This window comes from Planococcus citri, chromosome 1, assembly GCF_950023065.1.
Source record: "Planococcus citri chromosome 1, ihPlaCitr1.1, whole genome shotgun sequence".
Lineage (NCBI taxonomy): Eukaryota > Metazoa > Arthropoda > Insecta > Hemiptera > Pseudococcidae > Planococcus > Planococcus citri.
Genome location: NC_088677.1, coordinates 30058026 through 30073448, shown reverse-complemented (window position 1 = coordinate 30073448; position 15423 = coordinate 30058026). Strand labels below are relative to the sequence as shown.

The window sequence follows — 15423 nt, the reverse complement described above, 5'->3', positions numbered from 1 at the left end:
TTAGATATTCAAATGAGATCTAATTGTGATAGCAGAAAAGTATTTTGGGAAGCCCTGGTGGTATTTCATTTGATTCCTTGCTTCGTGTATTTTCCTGGAAATGTAGATACGTAGATTCGATCATTGTTTTACGAATCCGGTGAGAAAATTTTGATTAGATTTCGAGAATATTTACATATGTAAAATATTCGCAATTTGTTGTCCGATAGCTGATCAGAAAATATACTTTGGGAAATAATACAAACAATTTTGATAACATATAAAAAATTAATAAATCATCTGTGTAAGTCTCGATTATTTTAGTTCATTTCAGGTACGATTATCAAGATATTTGTTCGAATTAATCACTCGAACGTAGCTAGCTGTAATCTCCAGTAGGATAAAACGTGCCCCTATCGATTTGATGTGTTTCAATTGAAACATATTTTCATGATGGAATGTCTCACCTCTAAAGCAGATATTAAATGAGCTAGATCGAGTATTTATCATTAATTCGAAAAAATATAATCGTCTGTAATGAATGAAATATGCGACAATAAACGGTACGATGAAATAACTGCTTCAAAATAATTTGAGTTTCAATTGAAACTATTACTAAATTGCTGTAAGGTGATAGCTATATGATTGATAATATATTGCGTTTCAATTGAGACGTAATATTATATTTTGATCGACGAAATTTAGTAAAATGTCCATTTGAAATGGATTTTAGATGTATGAAATGGTGATCTTTACCTTAGTAATTTAAACCGGACTATTTTATCTACTTTACCGAACTTGTAGTTTCATCTTTGAACGGCTGTTACTTCGCAGCATCCAAGTACCGTTGCTATGGTTACCATTCACGTGCATTTTTATCCCGTGTATTTCACTCACATGTGATCGTAGATGAACATAACTACTCCTGTTCATTCATCGTTGCTTTATCTTCTAGTCATCGATATTTACCATTATTCTTAAGTTTCTTCCTGACGTTGACCGTTGAATTTTACTCTGTTGAATATTTTTAAGCTAAAATGTTATCGAAAAGAAATACGTGTTGTTTCAAATGAAACAAGAATATTGTCTTTTTATTTGGAACAAAATAACGAAAAACATCAACTTATAACTGATAAAAACAAAACAAAATCACAGGAACGAAAAAACATTAATGATAAGTAATTGAAATATAACAAAATTCAGTCTGATCTAAGTATTTATAAGTTTCAGACTTTTATTTAGGAACGAAGATTGTAATTAATATAATATCATCGTCACAACTGCTAACGATTGATTATATAATTCTAGGGAGGTAACGTAAGATTCATGAATTTTCATCAGTATTTATTTTCAACTTTCTCATTATATACCTGAAATTATTCCTTCGTAAAATAATCTGATGAGCTTTTTCATTTAGCGTAACTTTCATCTCCCGCATTCGATGATTATTGTTTGCGATGAATTCTGTGGTGAAAGAAACTTTGATTCTGAAGTATCCATCCTCTATTTCGATTATCGGTAATTCTAGCGCACGTCGTAATTTTCGAAGCTGAGTGATTCTCATGAGGAAAGTTTGCCGCTGGGATGCGATGATTGTTACTTTTCTTCTTACTTTACCGTTCGTTTCTAGGATACTGTCGTGTAGCATTATGTATACACAGTGTACGTAATGAGAAGGTGTATCTGGACGCATGATTTTGAGTGATGACAGATGTAATCACTCTGAAAGAAATAGAATTTTTCATGTTACAAATGTGACATGAAATTTCGATTCTGAGAACTTTATAAGTAAAGTGCTTACCAATTCTGCTCCTAAATTCTGTTTTTACGACGTTGAGATGTTTTAATTTTGGATGTACAGTGATCGAAAAGTTTTTTAAAAATGAAAAGTAGAATTCTTCAGATGAATCAACGATACGCCGGTAAAACAACAACAAGTGCGCGTGATAACGAAAAGTAGCTTGTGACGTCAGATATACTTTCGTTCAGCGTGACGTCACGTAGATTAGATAGGTAGTTTGGTAGGTAACGAAATCAAATTTTTCTTTTTAAATAAAAACGCAATTGAATTTTTATTTACGAGTTTGAAAAATTGATGAATGCAATACAATGTTACGTGACAAGTGTCTACGTAATATTATGAGTATGTAAGTAGGTTTTAATTTGATTTAGTATGGATTTGATATTGTTTTCATTCAAATTTATTTCTGAATAATCATTTTGAAATGATCCATCCCAATCTTCTTCGATGGTTTCGTGACTTCGTTTGCGGTGATTGCAAACAGATACGAACCCATCTTCTATTGTTAGCTCTTCAGGTGGGTCCGGGCGGTCATCTGGTTCAATTTCGAAGAAATAGTCATAGGGTTTTTCTATGGGTTTCCTTTCGTAGTCGATCGCGCAAACCATTTTTACCTTTTTGGGCTTGGGTTTAGGTAACAGCTCTCCTACACGTTTGATGCGTTCTGCTATGCGAACTGAACGTTTTGTAGGAACTTTCTTCTCCTCCTCGTCTTTATTACCAAATTTTGCACCTATGCGTGATTTCTTGATTTTTGGCTGAGTACTATCGGGTGTAACCGAGGTGGTATCATCTTTATTTTGCAAATTTGGATCTGGGGAAGTGCTTACATCGTCGGTGGTAGCAACTTGATTATCAACGTTCGACACTTGTGTACTTGTTGAATCGTCAGTGTTGCTTTGAATCACGTTTTTATTATTACCAGCATCTTGAGAATCCGAGGTAGGTTCGATTTCGGAAGTAGGTTTCTTCTTTTTCTTCGGTCTGCCTCTGGTTCTCTTTACTGGCACTTCAGAGTCAGATGTGGGGTCTGTGGGAGGAGTAGGTGGGTTGTCCCTTTTTTTCTTTTGTTGATTTTCACGATTTAGAGAATCTTGTACGTCCGCAGCATCTGCCCCAGATGATGTGGATGGAGTAGGGTTTGTAATGGTTTTTCCATCTGGAACTCTTGGATCCATTATCGTCCTCTTTTCGCTTTCTTTTTGTTTCTCACGTGCAATTGCACGTTCATCCCTAGCTTTATTTACCAAGTTTCTAAAAAGCGTTTCGGAAGCATTCCTCATATCTACGTCTTCGATATCGCCAGTAGGTCGTCTTAAAGGTGGGTCAGTGACCTCTTCCTCTCCTTCACTCAAATCCTCGCCCTCTTCCTCATATTTGTGCAGAAAATCCCTGATTTGTTCTTCGATCGTTCTGGGATCCAAGCTGGACTTTAGGCACGCATCGGAAGTCATTTTCTCGAGCCCCTTTTTTGTGATAAATAACGTGAGCTGTCGAATATTCGCTATACGGGTAGGTCCATCTTCTTGGTCAGTGGGTTTTAAAAGATAGCAGTTGTTACCTTTTTTAAGTACCACTTTAAATGGACCAGTACGTTTTTCGTAAAGTTTCTTCGCAGTCTTTTTCTCAGAGCTCGAGAGTTTATGATTAGTCATTAAGACTAAATCACCAGGAACCAGTATTGTCGGATCTAGATGTGACTTATTGAAAAGGTACTCCTCTTCAATTTTCTTCAAGTGTCGTCTTTCGCGAATGTATGCTTCTATGATTTGACGTTGGCTGAGAGTATCAATTTTTAACTTTGTCTGCTCAATGGTGTAGACCGCTTTTTTCGCAAGAGAGTCTGCGATGATATTTGTGTATTCATGCCGTCTGGCATAAACATGTACAAATTCAATCGATTCGAATTGTTTTTTGAGTTCTAGGATGTTTTGGAATAACGAAGCATGGTGAACCGGTTTGTTCCTGGAGTTTTTCCAGTTGTTCGTTTTCCAACTCGAAACCGTGTTGTTAAGTGCTTTGATTGCATAGTTCGAATCAGATAATATTCTTGCTTTCTTGATACCATTGTTGATTAGTACTCTCATTGCAGCGCGTATGGCTAGTAGCTCGGCCAAGTTGTTAGATAGACTGAAACCGTTGCCCTCAACTATTCTTTGGGATACATTTAGTAGAGAATCAGGAGCAAAACATATTCCAAATCCGGCGATTGCATTTGCATCGCCATTTTTGGAACATGTGCCGTCTGCCGTAACGCGTGCGTACCCCTCATCGATTACTAGATCTTTTTCCGGGTCTAGTTTATGTTTCATACACTCGTGATAGGTGATTGACGGAGCTACGCTCTTTTCCACTTTCTCTCTTAATTTAATCAATTCATTTGAAAAGTTAAATATTTGAGGAGTGTGTGGAAGTTTCGAGCTAATTGTGTCCTGGATGCCCCAGGCTTCATTAGGTTTAAAACCGAATGTAGTGGGGGTGTTGTTTAACTCATTTTGGATCTCTTTCACCAAGTTGTACCATCCAGTGTGCGGTCTGAATGGATCATGAAATTTATTTAACTTGACTCTTAATTTGTCTCCAATACACCTCATGGTACGTTCAACCGAGGACGATTGAGGGTTGTACGCACATGTGTGCGCTGCCCTTATATTGTGTGACTCAATTAGATTGTACCACGAATCAGAAATAAATTGAGATCCGTTGTCCGTGATGACTTTCTTGATATTGACATTGTATTTTTTTATGTCGGCTAGGATATCCTTCATTTGAAGGCAAACTAGTTTCTTCTTTATACAAGTCAATGATCGTAACCATGTTTTGTTAGTGAATACATCCTTTACGACTAATATGTACTTCGGATCGTTTTTGTACGCTGGTAAGGGTCCATATAAATCGGCTGACAAAACTTCGCCCACTGCGTACGATTCGATTTGAGCGTATTCGAGTTGTTTATGTTGGACGTAGTTCTTATTTACTTTGCAGACCACACATGTGCCGCAAATTTCACGAATATAACCTAGGGATCCAGGATGATAGTAGATTCGCTTAAATATCATGTCTAGTTTCGCCGCACCAACATGCCCGTACTCGTTGTGTAAATAAGTTACTGTATCATAGAAAAGATCATCAGGGAGGTATGGGACATGTGCCCCATCATCCAAGATGCGATATAGTATTGTCTTATCACACTCGTTTTTCTTGAGGATGTATTTCAACTTCTTCTTGTTTTGGATATCAAGTTGCTTTTTGTTATTCGCCGGAACTTTTTCTTCTAGAATGTCTCTTATTATCTCACATTTTAAATCGACAGCTTGTGCATGTGCCAAGTTGCGCAACTTGTACATGAGTTGTGAAATATTTTCTTCTAGAAAGTTTACTACAAACGGAAGCACTTCTGTCTTGAAATGTCTGACGACTAGCTCGGGAGCAGCTACAGTGTATAATATTTTGTTCGAAAAGCTCATGTCATATTTCAGATCAAAGCAATTTAAGGTGGTTATCCAGCCTGCTGCTTTACGGTGTGTCTGTGCGAGGTCTTTAAATTTTTGTACGATCGGGTATAGATTGGTTCTCACATGGATTTGCCTTCCATATACCCATCGTTGTAACTTTAGGACGCTCTTCACAAGACACATAATTTCCTTGTCGAACATAGTGAATTTCTTCTGGTGCTCTTTGAATGCAGCTGACACGAACATTATTATCTTTTTTTCGTTGTTATCCATGTAAAATAACACACCGTTCATAGCATCTGTTGTGATATCTGTGTCTAGGTACAAATCACCGTCACGTGGCGGTTGTTGTAACTTGAAATCCTTTTTATATTCGGCTTTTAGCAATTCGAAAGCAGCTGCTTGCTCCTCCTTCCATTCAACTGGATCTGAATCTTTGGTTAGAAGATAGATAGGGTTAACGATCTGAGAGTATCTTGGAATGAAGTCTGAATATAAACCAGTATGTCCAACGAGTGCGAGTGCATCGTTTTTCTTACTGATTTTAAACACGCCCTTTTTGGTATGTTTCTTTTCGAAGTCATTAAGTTTCTTCATTTTATCAACCTGTTTACCAATTCCCTCTTTTGAAATAACAAAGCCCAAATGGTCTGTTTTTTCTCTGAAGAATTGGGTTTTGGTTGGATTTAACTTCAAACCGTTTTCTCTGATCTTTGTAAAAACCTTTTTCAATCTGTTGAGGGTTTCTCGGAAAGTTGTTCCCGACACTTTTATGTCGTCGACAAACTTTGATATACCTTCTTCATTCTCGATCACCTGGTTGATCATATGTACGAATTCACCAGACGATATTTTTAAGCCATATGGCAATCTGGTAAATTCGTACACTTGGCCGCAGATCTGGAACGCTGTGAACTTGCAGGAAGCTTCTTCAAGCACCAGTTGCCAAAATCCTGCAGTAAAATCCAGGGTACAAAAAAATTTATCGCCAGCGTTATCGAAGATGACCTCCTTAATAGGATTTGGTTCGGTTAGTACACTCATTAAAAACTTGTTTAGTTCGTCAGCGTCAAGACAGAGACGAATGTCTCCATTCTTTTTGATGACTGGTACTACTGTATTGATATATGAGGAATGAGACGGACGTATGATACCCTTTGCCAACATCTTGCGAATTGCCGTACGAAGAGCTGGTTCAATTTTCTTTGAGGGACGGAATTTTTCCCCTCGCCACGGTTTCAGGTGTTCATCACCCGGTTTGAACCTGAATTTTACCCTTTGGCCTCGATATCTTCCAGGATCTAAACTGAAAATATCTCCGAATTCTTCCAGTTCTTGAAGACCTTGGGTAGCTTCTTCTTGAGTGACAGAGCCAGATGACACTGCTGCTTCAAGATCGCTTTTTAGGTTTTCTAAATATAGCTTCTTCGCTTGTTCTTGTTCGTTGATTGATACAAAATCGAGTTTCGCGTACTTCGTATGTTTTTTCATGTTATGAACCATTTCATGAATAAACGCCGTATAATATTCTCGCACGGAGAAAACTGACAGGGCATCCTGGAACTGGTCACGTGACATGAAATTTATCTTAAACTTACGACAGTGCATAGGCTTGCACTCTGCGAACTTCTCATGTATGTCCAATACAACACGTAGATCATCCATTGTGGCTCGACCCATAATAAATGTTCTTCCTGGTGATTCTATTAGATAGAATGGCACTTTTATCTTCTCGGTGCCGAAAAACATTTTTATTTCCACCATATTTTGATGTGTCTTTACAATGTTGTTGTCTGCCATTTTCAACAGCACAGGTCTTTTCATATGTAAAAACCTCCACCATCCAGGTGCATTGTATATAATATCTTTCAACACTTCTTTTGATATAACGTTAGGAAGTGCCCCAGAGTCCAGCTGTAGCGCATAATTACGTGTATTGATTAAGGTAGAAACTACACATGTAGGATCTATCGTGTTCAAATCGATAATGCCAGCTTTCGAATCTGGAGCAACGTGGTCGTTGTCGATAATGGTGTTATCAATGGAATCGATAGCCTGAAGTTCTTTTGCTTCATGATCAAAGTCATCATCATCATCTGATGAGTCTTCGTAGCGTACACGATTTCTTTTCACTCCCAGCATTTGGTTCAAAGTCAAATGGCTTCGTTCCACAGCTGGTTTTGAGAATCTTGTCGATCTGGTAGGCATAGTCGTATGAGGTCTTCTGAATATTCCTTGCTGAATCATGTCAGGGACCATTAATGTAGGTTGAGTCTTCGTTTCCGCGTGAATGCTCGTATCAGAAGAAACATTTGTTTCTTCTTGAACGTTATTTTGCGGTGCGGTTTCTGTTTCTAACTCGAAATTTAATGTATTGGTTGGTAATGGTAGTATAGTTGGTTTGTTTACCATTTCTTCAACCTCCAATGCGTCGGTTTGGATATTTCTATTTGTGTTATCGTCCAAAATCAAACGTGCTGGAGCGATTACATTTCGTATTCCTCCGCCGAGTATACCACGATTATTTGTCCAATGTTTACTCCTGTATATGATCAACTCGTGTTGATCCAATTTCCTCTCCATTAGATAATGAAGCGCTACATATGTAGTGATCAATGGATAATAACGTTTTACCCGGTGGATAAATTTAAACCGTTCGATGTTAGGTAGAATGTTCTTGTCAGCACCTGTCTTCGGACGAATATATTGACCACCTTCCTGTTTCTGACATATCTCCGTATGGAGATATCCCATTGCAGGTTCCCTCCAGAAGAATACACGTGCATCTTCTGTCATTCTTAGGAAAATTTTACGATATTCGATATATCGTGCAAGCGTTACCTCTTTGTCGCCTTTTTGGCGAGGTTTTACGATTGGAAATAGCAAAATGACGTATTCGGCTTGGAATTTTTCGAGTAGCAGGTTTATAATCTTCCTCAGTTCTTTTTCGACGATTTCGTATGGTTTTTTAGAATAGTTTAATTCGAGCTGACCGGCGGAAAGAATATACTTGCCTTTTGGTTCGAATTTTTCGTCTTTAAGTGCATCGAAAATATCTGAGAGGCTCACTTGATCTCTCAAATAACTAGGAAGACTATTGTTACTGCCCAACTCACCTCGTTTGAGGAAGTGGACTATTCCATCACCAATCGCGGTGTGGTCCTTGAATATCCTACGCATTGGGGCGTCGTGATTACTAGAGGCTGCCCCGCGGGCCCCTAGTTGTTTAAGTTTAACTGATCAAACAATCCGTCTTCACCTGCAGCCGCAGTTCTTATTTGTTCCATGGTAGGAGTAGGGTCAATACCTAAGTTTAACATCATGTTGGATAACTCATTTATATCCATAGCGTCCACGTCTGTGTCGCTAGCTTGTTGGTTCAATAAGAAGCAGCTATACATAGATGCCTGTAATTCCGGATCATTTGCATCTATCAGGTTTACCGATGCAGTAACCGGTGTCTTTCCGAACTTATTCAAGAGTATGTGCCCCTTTTGATCCACTCGGAACGGAAGTGGTTTTGGTTTAGGAGGTACATGAGGCTCTTCAGGAATTTTCGGAATTGATTTTGTTTCTTGCTTAGGTGGTGGCTTATCGTTGTTTTTGGGCGGAAAATTATTCTTGTTGAAAGGCATTCCTTTGTTTTTGTTGAATATATTTCCGATCGTCTGCTGTTGGTTTAACGCTTTGGTAATCTGTTGCAATTGCAACGGATTGAAACCTTGATAACTTCCACTTAAATCCCTGGTCAGATTCGGAGTATTGGTGATCGTCACCGTTTTTTCAATGCTTGTGTTGGTCTCATCTACCAATTTATCGTTTACCTTAGTAATAAATTCATCTACAGTTTTACATTTCTGTAATTTTACTCGATGAATTTCTGGTGCCTTGGTAGATAGAGTTTTGATGACCTCTGTTTCTTTAATTATATCCAGATGTTTCAGGCTATTTGCCCATTTTGTGATTCTCGTAGCTAGGATTATTTCGCTTTCGCATTTGTCGAAACCGTTCCTGCAGTATTCCCAAGCTTGGATTTGTTTGGCACGGTCCCAATAATACGAGTAGAATACGTCGATCAATTGTTCAAACGTTTCTTTTGGTTCCGCTTTCTCCAAGAAATAATCACGGTCGCTTGTTAGAATCACTCCCTTGAATGCTGACATTTTATGGAAATCAAGAGCTCCAGTCTTGTCAAAGTGTCTGTTGAATGATTTCACAAAAGCGTGCGGGAAGAATTTCTTGGAATCGTCGAAAAATATTCCAGCAGATTTTACTGTTAGTGCATCGATTCCCACCGACTTACCTTTGGGAGCAGCAGGTGCGGCTCCCTGTACAATCTGCGGTGGGTTTCTGGCCATATTCTGTACAGCAGTCTTTACGTAATTTAGATCAGTACACATTCGTTCACTGTTTTGGTTTATGCGTTGCACCTTATCGCCATATTTATTGTCCAGATGGACAATATCAGCCGACAAAGCAGTCTTGATATTTTCGACATTGGTGTCCGTAATGATTTGATGATCTTTAACTTCTTTGATTTCTGCTGTTTTATTTGATAGAATGGTACACTGTTCGCTTATCATTTGATTCACGTCACCGTGCCACTCGTCGATGTTTTTCATAAAGACAGAATTGTTTCGTAATTGGATTTGCGCATCTTCATAAGCTCTTTCAGCCACCAGTTTTACTTCGTCGATACGTGCATTTGTTGAAGTTTCTACGTTGTCAATACGTAGATCGGTTGATCGCTGATTCAAAGTGATTTGTTTTTTCAATTCTTCAGACCAGCTCCATGTTTCCAAAAATGCGTTGTGTGTATTAGGTTCCAAGACGTTGTCGTATTTCTGGATGTCGAAAGGTGGTCGGTACAGCTGTACCGATTCAGTCTGTGGTATGAAAGTAGTTGTATTATCCATATTAAAAATTGGTCGGTGCATATGCGCCGACTCAACTTGCGGTATAACTGGAATTGCATTATTCGTATCATCAGCATTTGCTGGTGAAATAACTGCTTCTTCACGGATGTTATCGAGTGAAGATGAATTAGAGATATTTACAACACTGGTTGGGATCAAGCTGGGTTTAAAAGCAGCTTTACGAGACGATTTTTTACTCGTAGGAATAAAGACTAAATCGTCGTATTTTCTATTGCTTTTTACGATGCCTGATTTCGATCTAGTAACCGGACCAGACGTGTGGATATGATCTATGCACATAGGATCTTGATTTTCCTTATTTTGGTTTGGATAATTGCCATAATAATCCTGAAAATCTCCCTGTTCATTTGCCAGGTTTTCAGGGTTTACACTGGGTATAACGTTAGCGTTCGCAATTGGAGTAAAAGGCGTTTCACTATTCATGATCGCGATTGTAAATACGAACGGAAAAAATCGAGCGAGAAAAAAAAAAAATTTAAATTAAGTTGAAATTTACTTACGTAATTGAGAATTTCTCCAGTAGATAACGAATAAATAAACAACCGCGTCCAGTAATCTATTCTTCGTTCGGGTGGAGGTGGGGTAGTGGCGGTTGCAACTAGACCCAAGGGTTGAATGACCTTTGAGATAGCACTCAAAAGTCCTTGAAATTTTTCCGCGAAACGGTTGTTATGAGATTTCTTCGATTACAAGTAATCGAAAAAGGTATCTCAGAAAGTAGTTGCACTGTTTGGAAAATTTCGGATACAATATTTTCGATTACAATTGTAATCAAAAAATATTCTTCAGATGAGTTTTTTTCTAAATTTCGTAACAGATGTTGCGAAAACGAAAAGTACTAATCGTTGGGCGCCAAAATGATATAGTTAATCTTGTAATGTACCTGAGGTCTACGTGATACTAATTACTCGGATGGTAGATGGATTAAAATCCCTCTCTATGAAGAAGTATCGTTTCACCGTAAACAGCTCACTCAGATATAATAAGAAAACGTCATCGTAATGAAATAAGTCGCGAACTGATAAACAATTGGTCACAAAACGGTAGAAAATTGTTTATTATGATTATAAAATCAATAGAAACTTATTATAAAATAAGAGAATAAATACGACAATCTTTTAAGAAGAATTGTCGTTTTAACCCGATTAGAATTAACCAAAGAATTAGAATTGAATCTTATTTGACGCGATTATGCCTTTCAAGTCCGGAGTTAAAATACATAATGACGATGTCAACTTTGTAAACAAGACAAGTGTATTGTTTACAAAGCTGACTCTCAAGTTTACTAGCCAATAATTTGTATAATATCACGTATACGAACCAGGCCAATATGACACCTCTCACTACAATAATTATTATGACAATAATAGATATTCAAAATTGATTTTATAAAATCAGTTTTGAATTCTAACGAGGAAAAAAATGTAAAATCTCTAGGAGAGTGATGATTGTTTTTTTAAAAAATGAAATTTATGCCCTGGTTTTTCAAACATTTTGAAATTTGCATGATGAATTGATCAAATTTACGAAAATTGTTTTGGCATTTACGAGTATTATTCGTTTAAAAATTAACAAGTCCTATTACAATGTTTTGTTTTCTCTCTAAAATGTTTTATTTTAGGTGCAACACGTAACTTATTCTCAGTAAAGTTTACAAATTGTTGGTGTTTCAATAAATATAAAACTACAAAAACATTGTCAAATTGTTTACCGCGCGGTTCATTAAGTAAATGGGGGAAATTCAAATACGAACAAATAGGTATCTTTAATAAACTGGATTTTATTCTCTCGAATGTCTGGCGAATCACGTGATGTGCGGTAAATGACTAATATTAAATTTCCTCGAAAGCTTAGTGAAAATTCAATGATAAAATCGAGCATTTCAATTAAATCGCCATTCGAAGAATTGCGCGATCTCGTTCACTATTTATCGTCATCATTGAGCATCGACATCGAGCAATCCGCATCGAATAAAGAGTCAAACATACATTCATATTTGAGTATTATAGATACGTTTCCGCATTCCGATTTAAAATTAGAAATTAGAATAAAAAAAGCTACGACCTGAATATCTCGGCGGAATTAGAAATTATTCAGGCGTTATACGACAAAAATGCGTTGATGAGAAGACTTTGAATTTACGGTATTCGATCCGAGTAAGATAGAGATTACTGTCACGAAGTACCTATACCTTATACCTACTTTCTCAGGCTTCGTTCACGTTGGTATTGTTTAAGGACCTTGTACATTCTTCTTGGTAAATTTACACGTCCTTTATTCCACTCCGTTTCATCAAACTTTTCTAGTATTGGTAGAGAAAACCAGGAGACAGACAGAGGGCAGAAAAAGATAGGTATGCTTACACGAGAAACCAAATCCTTTGTAAAATTTTCCTTCCAACATAATTCTCGGGTATTTTTTACCGTCGCAAGTACCTTCTTTATATCGACGATGTAATTTTCAATTATAAAATACTGGACGATAGAATTGAAAAGAATTGCAGTTTTATTCCACGCCTGTGGTGAGAGCTGAACGTTGACTCTGAAAAAGGTTATTTTGGCTTTTTAAAATGGCTCGACATTGTAGTATTTCAATAACCCTCGTGCTACGTAGGCCGTCGTTTCATTGTTTTTGCCTCGAATTGAAAATCTTTTGTTGGAACGTTTCAATCAACGCGTTTTTGGATCTTAAATGGTTTTATTTTTTCATCTTGTTTTCTATAGTAAATTTAATTTAGTGGCAATTTGTTTTAGAAAAATTTCATTCGAGTCTTTTTTTTTCTTCCACCTGACACGTTGATATTGAGTTATGTATTTGATTTTCATCGGCAAATAATTAGATTGGCTGTGATAAAGAAGCGTTAAGAGTTGAAAGTTGTGTGATTGAGTGAAGATTTGTAATAATATTATGGTTAAATACAAACACATTTATTTACTTCTTTCAAAATTAACATCGACATCGTTTCGAGACTCGAGTTGAAAGAACCCATAGATGATTCGATTTCTTTGTGCGAATTTGATTGATAACATTTTAGGTGTTTTTAAAGCTGCGATATTATTCGAGTTTCTATAACGTCGAGTTCTTTTAGTTTTTTTTTTTTTTTTTTAAACTGAGTCATTGACCTTGTTTCTTTTAGTAATCCAGCTCAACAATCACGGGAAATTTATTTGGAAATTGGTTACAATAATAAAATTCATTTAAGATCATCACTAAAAATTATTTTGAAATTTCTGGAGAAAATCAAACTTTTACTGGAGGCTCCAGATCGGCTGGAAAATAGTGGAAATTGATTTCAGAAGTCGATTTTAGTAGGTTGACAAAGTTTCAAGTACTTTGTTGCAAAATTGACGATTTTGGATTTTTTTTAAATTTGAGATTTTTCAAACTTGTCCCCTTGGATTTGCGATTCAACGGCCCTAATCTAATTGCAACGTCGAACTTAAATTTTTAGCTTCAAAGGTCCTTCTGGAGCAATTTGAAATTATTCCGGAGAAGTCAAATTTTGTCTGGAGGCTTCGGATCGGCTCGAAAATGGTGCCAATCAAATCGTGAGATCGACTACGATAAGACTGATGAATACTCGAGAGTAGAAAATCTCGAAACAATAAATTGGGTTCTACGCTGACAAGCAGCAAAGTGTTCAAAATCCAAATAAAAATTCTTCTACCGCTACGCACTACACTCTCACTACACATAGTCGACCTACGCAAATTTACAGATACTTACGACGAACTATTAATAAGTAATTTATAAGAATTCATTTGAACAAGATATTAAAACGAGCCTGACGTTTCAACAGTGTACGTACAGCAGGCTGTCATTGTCAAGACTTTTTAATCATTAGGGTTGACACATTCGTAGGTTAAATTCAGAAAAAATATTCCTCTAATTATATAAGAATTACGTCACAAAGCTTTGAAACTTTGAACTAGGTAATTCAAAACACCCATACCCATATAGGTAGATTGCACGTGGGAAGTGTGTAATTTACCAAAAGCTATAAGTATTAAAATGAAAAAAATAACTACGATGAGCGCAAACACTTACCTATCGGTAGCTACAGCAGTCAGAGTAAAAACGCTGGCACATATCGAAAGTACCGCAACGAACTGACTAATTTTACAATAAACTTTTCCGAAAGCCCAATCACCGGTCAACATATACGCGAAATTAAAAGTAACATTTAACGTAGACACCATCGTATCGGCGATGGCTAAATTTACTAAAAAAATATTGGTCACTGTTCGCATTCTTTTGTGACTCCATACTATCCATATCACGATTAAGTTACCACCGGTTGCCACAACCACCATAGGAAGGAATAATGAATTCCACAATAACGTCTCCCATAACGGCAATGAAAATCGATTGCTGTATTCGGCCGTTTTGGTATCATTTTGATTAATCGAGTATTCCAACGATGACTGGTTACTGGTAAAATTCAGGAATATTTCTTCGGTTGTGTACATATTTTCTAAAAGAGATACTTAGCTCTCTCTTGGTACTGGAATGTGTTTTTATTGCACTTTCGTCTTATCCGCTGTTCTTTGGATCGTGTCTAGGAAATGAAACATTTGACTCGTCGATTGCGATTTCATCACTCTGCGAACAGAATTTTAAAAAACGATAAATGGAATTAGATTCGACATCTTTCATCAATAAGTAAGGACATTTATAGACCCTTTAAATGTTGATGTAAAAACTATATTATAGATGGATGGGGGGGGGGGGTGTTGTTGGATTCGTAATTTTCTTTCTTTGAAAAGATGAGGAAGAAGGAACAAAAAAAAATTAAATAATACCAAAGAATAAGCGAAATCAAACTTGACTTAATTCAAAAAGTTTATTATAAAATTTTTTGATAAAAGAATCGTTAAGGAAATTTTAATTAAAATTACCTAATATCAAAGCCTTTTATTTTCTGCGATGTGTAATGAAAACAAAGAGAAAGGTTGATGACCTAAATCATTGATTCTTATTTTTCAATTAGTCATTTCCAGATTTCAGGAAAAATTTCTTTGCGAGACCCAGAATTTCTCATTTATCCATCAGGATTATTTTTATATTTTGAAGTTTGGTAGCTGATTTTGCGAGGAAAAACACCCTCAGCTGGGACAGATCTGTCTCAAAGTCTGATTCGTTTACTTGCTTCATTTCAAACACAAATTTTCCAAAATAAAAACAAAAAAAACAGCAACAAATAAACAAAAAGGGAAAAAAGCAAATCACTCTTCAGGTAACTTATTAGATA

The 15423-nt window shown here is 36.7% G+C and overlaps 1 protein-coding gene across 3 annotated transcripts in view; it reads right to left on the bottom strand.

The window, feature by feature from the left end:
* LOC135831276 (tachykinin-like peptides receptor 99D) overlaps positions 1-15423 on the bottom strand; it is a 254418-nt gene that overhangs the window by 149320 nt on the left and 89675 nt on the right. For all 3 annotated transcript variants that reach the window (XM_065343646.1, XM_065343648.1, XM_065343647.1), the window contains exon 2: positions 14220-14774. In XM_065343646.1, the coding sequence (XP_065199718.1) occupies positions 14220-14641 (422 nt within the window). In that variant the 5' untranslated portion in view covers positions 14642-14774. The remainder of the gene's footprint in view (positions 1-14219; positions 14775-15423) is intronic.